We start from the raw sequence: 20,356 nt of genomic DNA on the forward strand, positions 1-20,356 counted from the left end.
GCAGAGTATGGTGGCACTATTGGAACACGGTATAATGGCACTATTGGAGCAGAGTATGGTGGCACTATTGGAACACGGTATAATGGCACTATTGGAGCAGAGTATGGTTGCACTATTGGAACACGGTATAATGGCACTATTGGAGCAGAGTATGGTGGCACTATTGGAACACGGTATAATGGCACTATTGGAGCAGAGTATGGTGGCACTATTGGAACACGGTATAATGGCACTATTGGAGCAGAGTATGGTGGCACTATTGGAGCAGAGTATGGTATCACTATTGGAGCAGGGTATGGTGGCACTATTGGAGCAGAGTATGGTGTCACTATTGGAGCAGGGTATGGTGTCACTATTGGAGCTGGGTATGGTGTCACTATTGGAGCTGGGTATGGTGTCACTATTGGAGCTGGGTATGGTGTCACTATTGGAGCAGGGTATGGTGGCACTATTGGAGCAGGGTATGGTGGCACTATTGCAGCACGGTATGGTGGCACTATTGCAGCACGGTATGGTGGCACTATTGCAGCACGGTATGGTGGCACTATTGCAGCACGGTATGGTGGCACTATTGCAGCACGGTATGGTGGCACTATTGCAGCACGGTATGGTGGCACTATTGCAGCACGGTATGGTGGCACTATTGCAGCACGGTATGGTGGCACTATTGCAGCACGGTATGGTGGCACTATTGCAGCACGGTATGGTGGCACTATTGCAGCACGGTATGGTGGCACTATTGCAGCACGGTATGGTGGCACTATTGCAGCACGGTATGGTGGCACTATTGCAGCACGGTATGGTGGCACTATTGGAGCACACTATGGTGTCACTATTGGAGCACACTATGGTGTCACTATTGGAGCAGGGTATGGTGGCACTATTGGAACACAGTATGATGGCACTATTGGAGCAGGGTATGGTGGCACTATTGGAACACAGTATGATGGCACTATTGGAGCAGGGAATGGTGGCACTATTGGAGCAGGGTATGGTGGCACTATTGGAGCAGAGTATGGTGGCACTATTGGAGCACAGTATGGTGGCACTATTGGAACACAGTATAGTAAAACTTGGAGCACAATATGGTAAAACTATTGGAGCACAGTATGGTGGCACAATTGGAGCACATAATAGAAAAACTACTGGAGCACAGTATGATGGCACTGTTGGAGCACTCTCTGATGGCACTATTGGAGCATAGTATAGTAAAACTATTGGAGCACAGTATGGCAAAACTATTGGAGCACAGTATGGTGGCACAATTGGAACACAAAAGTAAAAATATTGGAGCACAGTATGATGGCACTATTGAAACACAGTATAGTTAAACTATTGGAGCACAGTATGATGGCACTATTGGAGTACAGCATGGTAAAACTATTGGAACACAGTATGATGGCACTATTGGAGTACAGCATGGTAAAACTATTGGAACATTCTTTGGTGGTAGTATTGGAGCATTCCCTGGTGGCACTATTGGAGCATTCCCTGGTGGCACTATTGGAGCACAGTATGGTGGCACTATTGGAGCACAGTATGGTGGCACTATTGGAGCACAGTATGGTGGCACTATTGGAGCACAGTATGGTGGCACTATTGGAGCACAGTATGGTGGCACTATTGGAGCACAGTATGGTGGCACTATTGGAGCACAGTATGGTGGCACTATTGGAGCACAGTATGGTGGCGCTATTGGAGCACAGTATGGTGGGGCTATTGAAGCACAGTATAGTGGCACAATTGGAGCACATAATAGTGGCACTATTGGAGCACAGTATGGTGGCACTATTGGAGCACAGTATGGTGGCACTATTGGAGCACAGTATGGTGGCACTATTGGAGCACAGTATGGTGGCACTATTGGAGCACAGTATGGTGGCACTATTGGAGCACAGTATGGTGGCACTATTGGAGCACAGAATGGTGGCACTATTGGAGCACAGTATGGTGGCACTATTGGAGCACAGTATGGTGGCACTATTGGAGCACAGTATGGTGGCACTATTGGAGCACAGTATGGTGGCACTATTGGAGCACAGTATGGTGGCACTATTGGAGCACAGTATGGTGGCACTATTGGAGCACAGTATGGTGGCACTATTGGAGCACAGTATGGTGGCACTATTGGAGCACAGTATGGTGGCACTATTGGAGCACAGTATGGTGGCACTATTGGAGCACAGTATGGTATTTTGGTAGTATTTTCTGGTTGCCACAGAGTTTTTCCTGAAACAAATAATCTTACGGAAGAGAATGACTTTCTTTAATATTTTTAGGGAGACTCAGACAGATGAGATATTGTATGCAGATCCGTCCTACAAAAATGGGACAAATTATCTTAGAACAGGCAGTAATGACCCGGTACACCAGTAACAGGAGACGCTGCCCTGGGTTAAAGTGACCTGTTATATTACACCGTGTTCTTTCTAGGAAACCGCCCTGAATAGCATTAATAACATTTGTGAGCTGTACTTAATATACACACAAACAACTAAATAGTCATATCGTAACCAACGGACTTCACTTTTTGTCCATAAGAACGATCTGAACTTTTGGAATTCATGTGGATGTGCTTAATACACATGGTCCACGTGTGGTCAGGGTGCAATAAATAGTAACAAGAAGCAGATCTTCTCCATATAGTCCTATGCGGTGAAATGGGCACAAGCTCTCGGGCTCCTAAGCTAAATCTGTGCCAGGATCCCCACCAGCCAGATGCTTTTTTACAACCCTGGTGTCTCCTTATGAGACAATGCGGCCTATACGGCACCGGTATGAATGTCATTTCTATACAAAAGTCTACTAAATCTAATTATTTTTGTTCATAAAAAAAAAAAAGTTTTTTGATGATATAATGGTGACATCATCAATCAGACCTTTAAAGGGCTGTCCACTTTTAAAATCCTCTTTTTTAGTGCTGATCACAGGCGATCAGCTGTATGGAAACCTGGCAGCAAGTGTTCGGTTTCTCTGTGGCGCCACCACAGGGAAAAGGAAGCATTACAAGATTCTGGTCATATGTGGGTCCTCCAGAGGTAAAGCTGTTCTGTATGGTTAATAGTATAGGATCCTAAACTGGGGTCCTCCATTTTTGCCTCAAAGTTCTCATAAGCTCCTAAAAAAACAGGTTTTCCAAAGACAATTCCTCTAAGAAATAACACGTCAGATATAAAGTCTCATCTATAGGGGGTAGTATTGTTAAGGATAGCTGACAACTATTCTGATCCAGATATGTACTCACAGCTGTTGTCACATCCATTCCCCCACCGCCTTACAGCAGGGGGCGACAACGATCACACAAGAAATAGCTCCACCCACGAGGAAGACGATTATGAAATATGGGCTCTAGCCTGATGCACGTTGAGAGTCCTGGATCGGAGATGGTTTACACCATCTGTGACCTGGGCTGCCCTGTATCTGCAGATGTTAGGCAAACGTTATCTAGTTATTTACTGCTGGAGAGTCTGAGCCAAATCCAACATCATAGTCCATAGTGGAGGCGCAGGAGTTACACATTGATTACTTACCAGGAATTCTAGATCAAAAACAGTTCAGGGCAGGTAGAATAGATCATCAGCACTGTAGCATTGGAACTTTTTAAGGAGCAAACAACCAGAGGACCTGTCACTAGCTTTAAAAAAAAAAAAAAAAAAATGTGTTAAATACCTTGTAAAAATTCCCAGGCTCCTGATTCAGCCCCTATTTTCCGTTTTGTGCTGCATTGCTCCGTTGCAGAGATATTCACATTTATTTATTTGGAAGTGCAATATGTGAAATCTCTGTTTTTCAGCCATTGCTTTTCTAGGTGTGTGCGCTGTCATCCCTCCCACCAAGAAGCTGCCAATCACAGCTCAGAGTTGATATAGCAATCATAAGGCCTTTTTCACATTTCAGTTATTTGACGTCAGTCCAAATCCACCAGCGTTGTGACACAAACGGATGCCACCGGATCCGTTTTTGGACGGATCCGCTTTAGAAGGTAGTGACCGAAATTTAAAGGAAAACGAGTCCGGCGGAAAAAAAAAAAAAAGAGAGAGAGAGAAATTTTTTTGCACGACTGTTCTGGAACGCTATTCAGGGGTTAAAAGCCCTGTTCGAGCGAATCTGCCGGGCATTCGCAATATAAATTAGCGGACTGTCACTCTGAAAAAACGTTGCAGCGTCTGTCCCATCCACCCAGGAGACGCTAAAATTTTGACGGATCCGTCAAAAAACGGGTGGGACGGACGACCGTCAGTCAAGATCTGCCGCTAATGCAAGTCTATAGGGGAAAAAAACAGATCTGCCCCTTTTTGGCGGATCCGTTTTTTTTTTTTAGAAAATTGGCGGATTTTGACTGACATCAAAAAACGGAAGTGTGAAACAGGCCTAAGCTGTGATTGGCAGCATCTGAGAGGGATGTTGAAAGCGAATGCCCCCAGAGATGTCTGGAGAAACACCTAGTTGAACTGCAAGGAGAGACTTCATGTACTGCGCCCCAGAAGAAACAAAAGTGAATATCTCTGCAATGGAGCGACGCAGTGCAAAACGGAAAAGAGCGGCAGAATCAGGGCAGCTTATGAATTTATATAAGGGAATTTAACTCAGTTTTTGTGGGAGAGAAAGTGTCAGGTTCTCTTTGAAAAGGGCACGAAAGATGCCCACAGGTTCATGATTTATGCTGTAAGGATCTTTATCACTAAATCCAATTTTGCCCCAACAGAAGATCCAATTTTTGTCCTCATGTAGGGCCTCTTTGGACCATTTGCTCTCGGAATCAAAGGTTTTGTAATGTTTTCCAAAACTTTTTGTAACAAAAAAAAAAGAAATTATAGAATAATATCAAAGAGGACAATAGAGGCAGTGTCTTCAGAAGGGAGTTTTCTTAAACCACAGCATCATTTTTCTTGGCGTCGATCAACCATGGAGCTGTCCAGTTCATAGGCCCTTAGAGACCTCAGGAACTGGCCGAGTTCTGAAAAGGGCTTACAGAACTGGCATTAACGTTGAGTCACTTAGCATATCTCTAGCCGAGTACAGTATGAGGTTTCCAGAAAGTTGAGCGTCCTGTGGGCCAAGCTGGATGACTTAACCAGAAAAACAAACTATGGTGGGGCCTGGATACCATCAAGAAATGTGGCTTTGTAAAGATTTAACTCCTTCTGTGCTCACAGGATGGTATCCTAATGTCACAGGGGATTTCTCTTGAGTAGCAACACCAGTGATAGCGTTGGGTGATTTCCACACACGATCTACGAATTTGGTGTCCAAGTCTTGGTTTTCCCCTGAGAATTCTTTCACTGATGCTTCAAACACACAGGTTCTCGACAGTGTAAAGTCCCCCATTAGATTTCGAAAAGGATCAGCTGATCCATCACCCATGGGCGCTGAACATTCATGAATATAAGGGGGGGGATAGCTGCCAGATATATAACGGGGCTCCTTTCGAAGGCCACCAGCCAGAAACATATTGGATGACCTCATGAAGAACTTAATGTTTCCATCAACAAAGATGGTGATTTCGAGTTCCCCATCATTGATGTAGACTTGGGAATGTTGTACGCTCACCAAGGACAATTTTGATGATACACATCTATTCTAGAGTTAGTTTTTGAAAAATGGAAATCAACGTTGAACGCAGAAGGAAACCAATACAAGGAACGTGGGAACAATTACTCTTCTGAGTGGATATCAACCGATGGGTGGCAATATTATTCCACCACCATCTACAGAATCCATAGGGAGAAGTATAATTATAACTATATATTGTCAATATTATCTACAGAACCCATGAGTTAGACCATTTTTTTAGCATACGGTCACAAAAATCATGAGTGGCAGTAGTTATTATTACTATAGTGCCATTACCATTCACAGAACTAATGAGTGGTAGTAATTATTAGTAATATAATGCCATTACTATTCACAGAACCAAAGAGCAGCAGTTTTTATTACTATAGTGTCATTACCATCCACAGAACCCATAGGCGGTAGTATTTATTATTATTGTAGTCTCATTACCATTCACAGAACCCATAAGTGGTAGTTATTATTACTATAGTGCCATTACCATAGCTCATGGGCGATAGTATTTATCACTATAGTGCCATTACCATTCACAGAACCCATAGGCAGTAGTATTTATTATTACTGTAATGTTATCATCTACAGAGCCCATAGGCAGTAGTACCATACTACTACTTACCATCCACAGAACCCAAGGGTGGTAGTATTTATTATAACTGTAGTGTCATTTCCATTCACACAATGATTTTTTTTTTTTTTAACAGTACTCTAGTGCCATTACAATCCACAGAGTTCATGGTCGGTAGTATTATTACTATAGTGCCATTATCATTCACAGAACCCATAGGCAGTAGTATTTATTATTACGGTACTTTAATATCAACATCCACAGAGCCCCATGGGCAGTAGTATTTATTTCTATAGTGCCAATTCCATCCATACAGTCAATGGGCGGTAGTATTTATTTTTACTATAGTGTAATTTAGACCCACAGGCAGTAGTATTTATGACTACTATAGTGCCATTTCCTTCCACAGAGCCAATGGGCAGTAATATTTTATTACTGTAATGCCATTACAATCCACCAAATTCATGGTCAGCATACGATGCCATAGTGCCGCCATCATCCACAATGTTGCACATATAGTGCATGCATAATAAGGGCGTGAATATTACAAGGGGTGTATTCTCAGCTCTGAGCGTGTACAGTACAGCGGAGGCAGTAGGCGTTGACGTAAAATTTTTACAATATGAGCATTTCTGGAGAAGCGTTATCAAGATGGCTGGATCACAAGAAAAAAATATTGCATTGCAGACGAAAAGACATTCCTCAGAGTGAAACACACCTTGTCTATTGTATGCCACAAAGCCTGCTTGATTCCACAATGTTATCTTAAAGGATCCACTTCCCAAATGCCATTTCAAAGTAATATACCATTTATTTACAACTGTTGTAAACCAAAATGTTCAAAAAGTTTCAATTCAAATGTTATGCACATTTTTTTTTACATTTTTGTTTTTTAAAATGGCCTGCAGTAAGTAAGTGACCTGAAGGGGTCACTGTTACTCATCTAGTAGAGTAACCTATCTACGTGCCAATTTAAGAGCCAAACAATACACTACCAGACAATGCGGTGTGGATTTACTGTACATGCCAGGCCACTAATTAATTAACCCACTAGATACATCTGCTAATAACCTGAGGGGGAACTGACATTTCAATTGTCTGCCTCTGAATTAATCCCATTCAGTACGCCGGGGTGTCTGTACACATGGATCATGTCAATTTAAAGGAAATCAGGTAAAGATTTGCAGCCGAATATCGAGTTTGCACCAACATGGTGTGTGAAATTCAAAACAAAGTGGTGTCTTTTGTATGTCCTTCTGAGCAGACGCAAAGTACAATGGAGTCCCCCTTTAAGTCTTCAATAACTTTATTGAAACAGAAATATTAAAAACAAAAAAAAACATACCATAGAAAAGTTATGGGTGTCTCGTGACTTACTGTAATGCAAGAAACTACAGATTAGATGTAGCCATACCTCTTTAACCATCTTATTTGTTCAGTAATGAGAAGTTCCGGAGATGATTAAGTTACTGGGTCGTCTCTGGAAAGAATTGCAGAAAGATGCCACTAACTATTTACAACAGCATCCAAAAGGGGGAAAGTAGAGGATGCCGAAATTTGGGCCTCCAGATTTTTGGTATCTAAAGGACCAATATCTCACAAATCTGAATCAGGTGTGGTGCTGAAGATCAGAAGATACCTACAAGGAGGATGTTAAGCCAAGCCCGTCATAGACACTTGATGACTGTCGGTCAATTGATGGCGGTCGTCTCTTCCACAGACAGGAGCGCTCTTTTGTTTAAAGTCACGTGCTCTCAGAGAGCCGCCGGCGGTCCTGCTCATCTTCGGGAAAATAAAAGGCTCAACAGTCGGACATAACGGATAATTAACTTCCCAAACAATCAACTGTCTAGGATCCATATTAGACTGTCACCAAAACCTGTTGATTTCGGCTGACAGTCTAATGTGTGTGGGGGGGCTTAACGTGGAACATCGAGATGGTCTGGAGGTGTCCTCATACCTAGAATGTAGCCGTTTACACCAAGAGTCAAGGTTGAGCATTTGTAAATAAGAATCAGGGTCGAGCATTGAAAGATTGTGAGGAGACATGAGTCTGTTTAGTCTTCTATCACTGAGGATCTATCTTAAGATAGGCCATCAATGTTTGATCTGTGGGGGTCCGAACTTCGAGAGACCTCATTGATCAGCATTACAAAGGAACTAAGAAGCCCGTCTGAATGAGTCCTTTCGTCTCTGTAAAACAACAAAGATGCTGTTTGGAGAGGGGGTCTTGAAGGTTGGACCATCAAATATCATCATACCCCCCAAATTTAGACCTAGGTAGATTATACTCAGGTATAACTGAAAAAGCAAGACCTCAACCAAAAAAGAAAAAGCTGAAAAAAAATTCTCAAAACCATTGAAAACCCATTGACTAAAAACGGAAAAAAAAACTTCTAGGTCGATCGTTAAAATCCAGATCTGACCAGGAAATACAAAAAATATGAAGTGACAGGTCCTCCTGAGGAGACGGTGCACCACCAGACTGTTTTCTTCAATGGCTGTCAGTAGCAAAATGACAACACTCTTCCCCACCCAACCTTCCCGAGTCATGTGGACATTACATTCACATCTTGCAGCCATTAGCCATCAGCCCCATCCTATAATTCTTGAACATCTGTATTTGGTTTGGCTGTTCTTCAACGTTCTTCCCATCCTCCACCAGAAACAGAGGCTCAAAAAGAGTGAAACAAGTTTTACGAGAAGGAAAATACAGATGTCTTTGGCTAAACTGTCTGTCAGGGGGGGTTCGGGAAGACTAAACACCTATGCTCATGAGGAGAGAACGTAACATCCGGACAATGTCAACCAGTAAAATGGATAAAATAAAAAAATTAAGCAATCTAAAAAATATAAATATATATATATATATATATATATATATATATATATATATATATATATATAAAAATATTCAGGATTGAGAGTCCTCAGTAGTTGATACCTTTTAATGGCTAACTGAAAAGATGGTGATACATTGCAAGCTTTCGAGACTACTCAGGTCTCTTCATCAGGCTAGACTAATACAAAATCTGAAGTCAAATATTTATGCGCAATACAGCCTAGAAAAAATGCAATAGATAAGACAAGTGACGTGAAGCAGAACTATCAATATGGGAGAGGGAGAAACATAAATATAAACATTGGACCAGTTCATAGATAAGGAGTCTGGATGTTTTATGGTCCTCTGATTGGGGTCTAGTTCTGTGTTGCCCCGCAAGGTTTTAAAAGGAAATTCCTTAATTGATGTAAAAAGACATAAATCCATGCGACACATTCATTCCAGCACTGAGAGTGTCAAAGGTCGTCATAAATTTGTACTCCCAAACTCGTCTCTCTCTCTGAGATGTGAAGTTACCTTTCAATACCAGTAATTTCATATCCATGCTGCTGTGATCAGGGATACAGAAATGTTTTGCCACAGGTAGATCCATTCTTTTTTCTCTTATAGTGTGACGATGAGCATTCATCCTTGTTTTAAGCTTTTGCCCTGTCTCCCCCACATACAGACCCCCAGTTGGACATTTAGTACAAATAATTAAGTACACCACATTAGATGTAATGCAGGTGAAAGTACCTGGGATCTTGTAGTCCTGATGTGAGTTGGGGATCTTTATCTTGTCCGTGGTCATTATAAATGCGGGGCAACACAGAACTAGACCCCAATCAGAGGACCATAAAACATCCGGACTCCTTATCTATGAACTGGTCCAATGTTTATATTTATGTTTCTCCCTCTCCCATATTGATAGTTCTGCTTCACGTCACTTGTCTTATCGATTGCATTTTTTCTAGGCTGTATTGTGCATAAATATGTGACTTCAGATTTTGTATTAGTCTAGCCTGATGAAGAGACCTGAGTAGTCTCGAAAGCTTGCAATGTGTTACCATCTTTTCAGTTAGCCATTAAAAGGTATCAACCACTGAGGACTCTCAATCCTGAATATTTTTCTATCCACTGGCTAACACGGTACAAAGATATACGGTACATCTTTCCTGTATGTGTATATATATATATATATATATATATATATACACACACATACATATACATACACACACACACACACACACATATACACACCGTATATACAGTAGATTTTTTTTTTCTTACTATACTTGGATTTATGTACAATTTGAGCTTTTACGATTATTAGATGAACCTTACATCTTGGACCATCTGGACAGCTTTCGAACTCTGGCCAGAAAAATTGAAACAAGTTTTAGTAAAAGTTTTCATAAATGCTATTACATCCCCCTTCTTCTACCCCGTACAGATTCGGTTTGAGGCAGTCAGTATTTAGCTCTACCACGACAGGGCTTTCTATTCTAAGGGAAAGTCTATTTGTCTCACAGGGGGATTGGATTATTTCTGTAAGTAGAGTAATATTTGTAGGATTAGATCATAGATCTGACACGAGTAATGAGCAAATAGCGATCTTTAGACTCCGGTACAACAAGACAGACAAGAAAAACAGTGAGCAAAATCCAACTGCTGGTTCAAAACAAGATATATATATATATATATATATATATATATATATACACATACACACACACACACACACACACATACACATACATATATATATATATATATACACACACACACACAGCTCAAAAAAATAAATGGAACACTTAAACAACAGAATATATCTCCAAGTAAATTAAACTTCTGTGAATTCAAACTGTCCACTTAGCAAGCAACACTGACTGACAATCAATTTCACATGCTGTTGTGCAAATGGAATAGACAACATATGGAAATTATTGGCAATTATCAAGACACTCAATAAAGGAGTGATTCTGCAGGTGGGGACCACAGACCACATCTCAGTACCAATGCTTTCTGGCTGATGTTTTGGTCACTTTTGAATGTTGGTTGTGCTTTCACACTGGTGGTAGCATGAGACGGACTCTACAACCCACACAAGTGGCTCAGGTAGTGCAGCTCATCCAGGATGGCACATCAATGCGAGATGTGGCAAGAAAGTGTGCTGTGTCTGTCAGCGTAGTGTCCAGAGGCTGGAGGCGCTACCAGGAGACAGGCCAGTACACCAGAAGATGTGGAGGGGGCCGTAGGAGGGCAACAACCCAGCACCAGGACCGCTACCTCATCCTTTATGCAAGGAGGAACAGGAGGAGCACTGCCACAGCCCGGCAAAATGACCTCCAGCAGGCCACAAATGTGCATGTGTCTGCACAAACGGTTTGAAACCAACTCCATGAGGATGTTCTGAGTGCCCGATGTCCACAGATGGGGGTTGTGCTCACAGCCCAACACCGTGCAGCCCTCCAAAGAAATGCTACCCCACACCATTACTGATCCACTGCCAAACCGGTCACGCTGAAGGATGTTGCAGGCAGCAGATTGCTCTCCACGGCGTCTCCAGACTCTGTCATGTCTGTCACATGTGCTCAGTGTGAGCCAGCTTTCATCTGTGAAGAGCACAGGGCACCAGTGGTGAATTTGCTAATCCTGGTGTTATGTAGCAAATGCCAAGCGTCCTGCAAGGTGTTGGGCTGTGAGCATAACCCCCATCTGTGGACGTCGGTTCCTAACCGTTTGTGCATACATACGCACATTTGTGGCCTGCTGGAGGTGCTCCTCCTGTTCCTCCTTGCACAAAGGCTGAGGTAGCGGTCCTGCTGCTGGGTTGTTGACCTCCTACGGCCCCCTCCATGTCTCCTGGTGTACTGGCCTGTCTCCTGGTAGCGCCTCCTGCCTTTGGACACTACGCTGACAAACACAGCAAAACTTCTTGGCACAGCTTGCATTGCTGTGCCATCCTGGATGAGCTGCACTACCTGAGCCACTTGTGTGGGTTGTAGAGTCCGTCTCAAACTGCCACGAGTAGGAAAGCACAACCAATATTCAAAAGTGACCAAAACATCAGCCAGAAAGCATTGGTACTGTGATGTGGTCTGTGGTCCCCACCTGCAGAACCACTCCTTTATTGAGGGTGTCTTGATAATTACCAATAATTTCCATCTGTTGTCTATTCCATTTGCACAACAGCATGTGAAATTGATTGTCAATCAGTGTTGCTTCCTAGAGGCCCCTTTACATTTAGCGATGCACCAGCGATCCCGACAACGATAGGACCCGGTCAGGATCGCTGGTGCATCGCTAACTGGTCGCTAGTGAGCTGCCACACAGGCAGATCTCACAGCGATGTAGCGATGCAGCAGCAGTCGTTACCTTTCAGACGCAGCGATCCTGACGTCCTCCCGCCCGCGTCCACACGTCGCTCGTCGGCGCCAGCAGGAAGCGCCCAACAAGAAATGGAGCTGCTTGGTCAGCGACAGACAGCGGGGAAGCCGGTTGGAGGTAAGTATCACACATAGCGATATCGCTGCTGCATCATAAAATCGGTGACGCTTTAGCAATATCTCTAGCGATATCGCTGTGTGTAAAGGCCCCTTAAGTGGAGACTTTGATTTCACAGAAGTTTGATTTACTTGGAGTTGTATTCTGTTGTTTAAGTGTTCCCTTTATATACACACTGCTCAAGAAAAAAATAAAAATAAATTATATTATATATACACACACACACACACACACACATACATACGGTACAAAAAAAAAATAAAAAAATAAAATTTCCTAAAATGAAATATGAATCAGAGAAAAAGAGCAATGTACAGAAATTCTGCAACTCAATTCAATGACTCTTTGTAATCTGAATTGCCCTTTTACTGTAGCCCGGCCCCAAATATGAGGGAGCCGTCAGCCGCAGAACACTGGCCGTGCTGTACGGGGGGGACAACAGGGTCTTTGATGGTAAGTGGAAACCAACTAAGCAGATCTGTTTAGGGGCTGTTGGCTATTTTTACATGCATCGATTATGTCTTTTGGTCCTATGGAGAATTTTCAAGTCCCTGACATGATCTCCTACACAGCTGATGGGTAACAGCCACTGATGGCAGCCATGACGGTGTGTATAGAAATCAATGGCAAGTCTGAGCAGGTAAAAGAATGTGCATCCCTTTAATGTAACACACGGGGCTTTTAGATTGCGATGCTGCAGTCTCACTGGGCTATTACTTGACTGCAAACTCTACTTCATGAAAGACCCGTTAAGAGCGGTCATCCAACGTTACATGGATTCTATGGCAGTTTTTTTTGTTAGCTTTTTCTATATTTATATATACAGGGGCCCACCGGGGGATTTCCCTGTTCCCCTATCAGCCAGTCCGAGCATATATCACTAGTTGACCAGAAAGAGGTCTTGACTTCTGTGGCCAGTATCTTGGACACTTCTTATGCGTATTAGGCCCCACAATGTCAGGGTGTTGTAACAAAACACATAATGATATTCCGTGAAGCTTAGTCACTAGGCCTCAATTGATGTCAGAATGCCGGAAACAAAAGTGAAGACTGCTCCGGTCCCGATTGCTCGGCGGGCAGGACTAGGATACCATTCAAAGGCAGAGCAAATCTTTTTGCTCAGCCCTAATTATGTAAATGGAGGCCTCGTCACTAGGCCCCATGCAACGTCATGACGCACGTTTCGCCACAATATCCTGATGTCATGAGGCCTAGTAAACACAAGAAGCGCCCAAGATTGCCGAGCTGAAAATGATCTGATCCGGCTAAAAAGGTAAAAAAAAAAAAAAAAAGGAATAAAACAAAAATAGATGATAAAACCAATATGGTTACTATCAGCCATCGAAAAGCTCATCGAAAACACGCTACAGCTGACTTTTCTCCAGGGATATGGAGAAAGCTGTCGACATTTTTACGCATTCCAAAGGAAATTTAAGGCGAAGGAAAGAAATGCAAAAAAAAAAAAAAACAGAGAGGAAGGTTCCCACAATGGAAAGAGAAGGGGGGGAAGAAAATGTCCAGCCCACCCCATGAGTCAGATGGAAGGATTCTCTGGCAGAGCGAGGTCATGTTTTCCCGTGAACGGAATAATTGTCGGATGCAGGAAACGCGAGCGCTTTTTAATATGGAATCTTCTCAAAGGGATGCGGCTAATAACAAGCTAGTGTTCCCTGTTATCAGCCATTTAAGGCCCGAAATGATCTTTACTTCATGTAACGTATCTCCATATGTTACGCAGAGTGCCAATTCGTATTACTTTCCACCATTGTACTTATATCGCGCCCTAGGAAAGGTCGATGACGACCAAATTGTCCACCGCAGCCCCTCCCCGAAAGTGTTTACATGGCTTTCTAAGAGTCCTGAAAGGCAGAGGCTAGACTCATCACCACCATATCCCGACGTGATAAAACAAGTACAGGCCAGACGAATAGTCAGCAAGTAAATACTCGTCAAGGCCATAAAATACTTTTATATTTTTTTGGCCTGAGGGAAAGTGACCATCATAACAGAAATCCTTCATAACTGCAGACTGCTGCAGAAATACCTCGGATAAACCGAGGCTGCCGGCAGTCTGCAGCTGGAAAGTCACTTGAGGTAAAAGAAGGGGGAGAAGAATGTGCGGCCATATAGAAAACCAAGCACATCTTAGGCCCGGAGAAGAAGGAACAACAGTCGCCCATAGCAACCAATCAGATAGCTCGTCTCATTTTCAATCTAGCAGTTGAAAGATCTAAACTGGAAGCCGATTGGTTGCTATGGACGACTGATGAAATCTACCCCGGAGCAGTATTTATACATGAGGCCTATGGGCACACATCTACGGGAGTCGCAGTAGTCACATGTCTATGAAAAAGGGGAGACGAAAAAAATGTTCCCACCTCTACATATAACTAAAGTTATTTTCTCTTCTGGGCACCAGCACAGAGCACAACTGCTGTTTACATGTAGGGGGCCTGGTCTGAGTTCTGTATTCGTTTAGGGGGTCTGGTCTAGGGGTCAGTATTCATTCAGGTGGCCTGGTATTAGGGAGTCTTGTTTGCAGTCTCTATTAAGTTTTAGGGGGTCTGGGCTCTGCGTTAATCTAAATGCTCTGGCTTGAAGTCTGTATTCATTCAGATTTTTTTTTATTACTTTCAAGGGGTCTGGTCTGGGGTCTGTGTTAGTCTAAAGGCTCTGGCTTGAAGCCTGTATTCGTTCAGATGGGCTTCATTACTTTTAGGGGTCTGGTTTCTGTTAGTTCAGGGGATCTATTCTAGGATCTGAGGTAGGTGTAGTGGACTGCATTCATTTAAGGGGTCTATATTCAGAGAGCATGGTTTGGGGTCTGCATTGATTTAGGAGGTGAGTGGGATTGTATTAGTATTTTTTTTTTTTTAGGTGGGGGTGCTGGTCTGGGGTCTGTATTAGTTCAGGGTCTCTGATCTGGGATTTGCAGGTGGTCTGTTCTAGGGAGTGTATTCGTTTATGGAGGGGCCTTAGTGGGCTGGTTTGGGTGTCTGTAGTTAGTTTAGGTGGTCTGTATTTAGTGAGCCCTGTTTGGGGGTCTTCATTTACCTATCATTTTTTTTTTGTGGCGGGGCCTGGCCTGGGATCTGTATTCATTCAGTGCGTCTCATCATTGTTCTCTTTATTTAGGGGCCTGGTCTGGAGATTTTATTGGTTTAGGGATCTGATCTGGGGTCTTCATTAATTCAGGCATTTGGTCTTTGGACAGTATTGGTATAGGAGGTTAGACCTGATCACATGTGGCGGCCATACTGGTTGTCACCCAGCATTCCCAGAATCAGAAATCTTTATTTAAAATGAATATAAGAGAATGGACGAAACTCTGGCACCTAATGGGGGGGCACAAACGTACGGAACGGCGCACATCTCGTCATATCACTATAACAATACAGTCACTAGAGGAACAGTGGCCGGGTGTGAAGGGTTCCTTTGTCCGCTATTCGCCCCCTTCCCCCCACACTCTGATTCAGCCTATGCCGATATATATATTTAGACGTGTTATTACAGGGCTCTTGTTCCGCCTGGCACTAGCGCTGCAGACACTGTTATATGTACACTGGTCTTTGTGGTGTAAGTAACCCACAATTAAAAAGTATTTTCGGGTTTAAAAAATAAAAGAAAAAAAAGTGAAAAATAAAAAAAATAGTTAAAGTGAAAAAAAAAAATGTAAAATAAAGTGAAAAAAAAGTGAAAGATATAAAATATTTAAAGAAAAACCGCTGTTATTTGACCCACTTGTTACATGCAGGCAGCCATTTTTCGAAAAAGAAAAAAAAATATCATTACTTTATGCATATTACAGAAAGGTGCCCAACACCCTGGGGGTAAAACTGCAAATCCAGGTGTTGGGGTCCCTTTAACATGTGGCAGGCGATAGACCGGCTACTGGTGCTGCCAGCAGCATCTGGTCCAGAGATGTATTCAGTCATCTGGAAGCGGAAGCCATCCTGGATCAGATTTCAAAGGGTCGGTCCTTCCATGACTGTGCCCCCATATTGTCAGCCAGACTGCGGACAGGGGGTGCGGGGACGTTTCATCCTAAAAAGTTGCAACAGCAAATGTAACCACCATTGTATGGGATAAGCGGCGCCAAATATGCAGGCAGCCACTGATCCAATTGTTATATATATAGATTCTATGTCTGATATCAAAACTGAAGAGGAACTACAATTCCCAGCATACCCTGACAGCCAAAGCACGTTGTCCGATGGGAGTTGTAGCTTCATCCTAGCTAATAATTACATGGCGATATAACGGTATCCAGCGCCTTATGGTAACTCATGTGATCACAGGTCCTAGAAGAGAAGTACAATGGTGCGGTTCCTGCGGAGGGGATGGGGGGGTCCCGGTACCACAATGATCCTTTCTAGACATTCTGTAACGCAGCCAAGAATTCCACAGCGGTGAATTGACTCGAGTCTAGGAGGTGAGCAGCGGGCGAGCCACGGCCTGAAAAAAGGAGCTAATATACACATGTATGTACGGTATCTGGTAATCCGGAATACCTGGTAATCCAGCATTCGGAGGGGAAAAAAAGGCAATTCGTTGGATCTGACCGTCGGCAGCCATCTTTCCTACGTAGAATTCCCCGTCTATGAAAGGGAAACTGTAAAAAGAGAAGAACTTCTACTTTCTCAAAGACTTTGTGTTACAATTCCTTATCGCTTTTGAGATCTCCGTTTGCTGTCAGTGGATGGAAAGGGTTTCATCTGAAATGAAAAAAATCGAGCCGCTTTGCAAAAAAGTTTTAATTGAAACTGTTTTGTGTACACAGCTCCTATGCAGACCAATGTGTTTCCACGGCAACAGACTACACTGTGTAGTCAGACCTCGCAGTCTTACTCTCTTCTAACCGCCTCTTGCATTTTTTTTGTTGCTAATCTTCCAGTAGCAGGGGAGAGATGTAATAAGACGTCACCACCGAGCCCTTGTGTGCCTCAGTCTGCAGAGGAGCTGCGTACACAAAATAATCAGCGCTGTCTGGCTGGCTGCTAACAACAAGTCGCATGGTCACGCGTTTCCATGTGTAAATGATATAGGGGGACGTGTTTGCGGAGGGATTTGCTGGTAAGGTCATTGTTTCACGTAGGACCTTGTTTAGCAAACAGTCCTCCCGACTCAATAAATGTGCAGGGTATGAAATAGGAATGTCTCCTGCCCCTCCAGGTCCAACTCGGCATCCTCATCATGTAAATAAACTGATCACATAGAATCCCGCTTCTGAAACCCCCAACAATCAGTTCTAATCTGTGGGGGATCTGGTTATCAAGTGTCTGATTTCCCTGCAGCTCCCCCAGAGGAGAAATGAAGTACTGCATGATTCTCATTGAAATCAATGGGTTGTCTGCTAATGCATGGACGTGCCAGGTCCTCCAGACGAAGGGCTAGTCTTTGTAGCCAATCTCTACTCCAGCTACAGCTAATAGATGAGGGGACCACATTGATTAAAGGGGTTGCCCCGGTATCGGAAAGATGTCTACTTTCTTCCATAAAGAGAGCCACACTTGTCTACAGGTTACTGGCAGATAAGCCACCCCTTTCACATAAACGAGTCTCAGCTGCAATACCACACACAACCTGTAGACTAATCTGGCGCCATTTTTTTTGGAAGAAAGCCGCCATTTTTTTTTTCCCAGACAACCCCTTTAATTACAAATATTCTGATTGGATTCACAACTTTTTCTGGCTTTGAATCAATAAAGCGTTTTCATTAGGTGAAAAGTTCTGTAACTTTCTTGCCAAGATCTCACCTTTCAGTCTGTGTATGGAAACACTTCTGAATGGGGGGAAAAAAACGTACAGATCCGAGAGCAGGAAACTACACGGATTTTACGCGCACATTTGAGCACGGATTTTACGCGCACATTTGAGCACGGATTTTACCCCTTCTAATGTAAAGAGGTGAATTCTGATGCAATTCTTATGCAGGAAGAACAATGACAGGACTAAATAGGTCAAGAGTTAGTCCTGTAAACTGTCATGGTTGCTAGGTTACCTGCTGGCCTCAACTTTCAGGACCCCTTTCCTCTTACATTAGTTCACAAATGCTGGAAATTTATATACAACCGTTGATCCCGACTTGTACCAAGTCCAAAACGGACTTTATCACACATCTGCAGAGTTTCCCTTTAATTTCTTAAAGTGACAGCTACATCAACTACGCCTACAACCAAAGTTTCTATATAACCTCCAGCACATCTGTTCACGAAAGGCTGTAACTTAGGAACGAGTATAGAAGTGACGTCTACGAGATGGATCAGCAAAGCAGTAGAGAGGCAAAGGTAATTTAATAAAATTATTTTCTACAGTAAAAAAAAAAAAACTTGAAAAATTTCCAAAAACGGCTACTACAAAGTTTTACGGTCGCGCGCGTGTCACATCGCCCATATGTTGGCCCCTAGCCAGGTGTGGAGCGCTATCACATCTGTATTCAACGCATCTTCCCCTTTAAATATTGGGACGGTAAAGAAAAATAAGAAAAATAGAGACCCCCCCCAAAAAGACCCCAAAAATGGGTCCCATGATTAACGGTAACAACTGACGGGCGAGAATAAAATAACTTTTCGACCCATTTCGCACTCTTACCGTATTGTAGAGCGAGTCGCTCTCGGCCCCCTCGGACAGCTCGCTCAGCTTACGGTCCCACTGTATGACGGGGTCTCCGCTCTCCAGGATCTCCATGGTCTGAGAGGTATCAACACGAAGAGTTAATTGCAACTGGAGCCTGATAATTCTGACAGATCAGCTGATCCCAGCAGTTTAAAGGGACAGGAATGGGGGTAAGAAGTGAGGATTTTGTGGTAATAGAGGAGTCTCCTGCAGGTGAAGGCAGTGGCAGTGTTTGCTATGTGGTTACAGTGGCTTCAGTCCAGTGTGAGGGGCTGTAAGGTCCAGTGGGAGGTCAGGGTAATGCCAGTCAGTGCACAGCACAGAGAACTTCTCTCTGCAAAGTCCAGGCTCAGACTGACAGCCTCACTCACCCCACGCCCGCCCTCCTGGACACAAAACACGCCCTGTCTCAATTCCAACCAATCACCATCCTCTATTCGCCCAGCTTCTTTAGTCTCAGCCAATCAGCGAGCGTTCCATGCCCCGATGATACATCCAGCTGCAGGTCACTGGAATGTGGGCAGGGCTGTTTCTGTTTGATAACTCCGCCAGCCAATCGCAAGGCGCGGAGAGAGTGTCAGCGAGTTGACTGACGCTCTTGAGGACCAATGAGCGGGAGAGAGAAGATGGCGCGACCAATGAGATAAGGACAAGAATATCTGTGCAGCCACACGCAGAGCAGGCCCCGCCCCCGTGTGTACTTTGAGCAGTTTATTCTGCTGCAGCTTCTTGTAATGTGTTTATTATGGGAGAGAGCGGTTCTGTTATCAGCTGCAGAGAGAAGCCTGCGTGTTAACCCCTGAAGGGGAATTTTTATTTATTTTTTCCTCGCTGCATCACGGCTCGATTAATTGTAGGTTTGAATGACACCAATCGTTTTACCATATAATGTACTGGCTAAAAAAAATGGGAAAAGAATTCCAAGTGGGATAGATATAATTTTGCATAATTTGCAATTTAATTATATTTTTACATATATTTATTATATTTTTACATATATATTTGTTATATTTTTATATATATACTAGCTGAAGAGCCCGGCGCTGCCCGGGCATAGTAACTAACTGTGGTTATAGCAAATTATAATTATCCGCCATCCCATAGTCCTGTGCCCATATACCCATCATACATATCCTCCATCTCATAGTCCATTGTCCATATACCCATCATACATATCCTCCATCCCATAGTCCTGTGCCCATATACCCATCATACATATCCTCCATCCCATAGTCCAGTGCCCATATACCCATTATACATATTCTCCATCCCAT

General features: G+C 43.3%; 1 protein-coding gene across 1 annotated transcript in view; it reads right to left on the reverse strand.

Moving 5' to 3' along the window:
* CREB3L2 (cAMP responsive element binding protein 3 like 2) overlaps positions 1–19,460 on the reverse strand; it is a 40,455-nt gene extending 20,995 nt beyond the window's left edge. The window contains exon 1 of the mRNA XM_073567572.1: positions 19,059–19,460. Within this exon, the coding sequence (XP_073423673.1) occupies positions 19,059–19,154 (96 nt within the window). The 5' untranslated portion in view covers positions 19,155–19,460. The remainder of the gene's footprint in view (positions 1–19,058) is intronic.
* Positions 19,461–20,356: the final 896 nt, after the last annotated feature.

This window comes from Dendrobates tinctorius, unplaced genomic scaffold (assembly GCF_039654945.1).
Source record: "Dendrobates tinctorius isolate UK_male_01 unplaced genomic scaffold, ASM3965494v1 ptg000020l, whole genome shotgun sequence".
Lineage (NCBI taxonomy): Eukaryota > Metazoa > Chordata > Amphibia > Anura > Dendrobatidae > Dendrobates > Dendrobates tinctorius.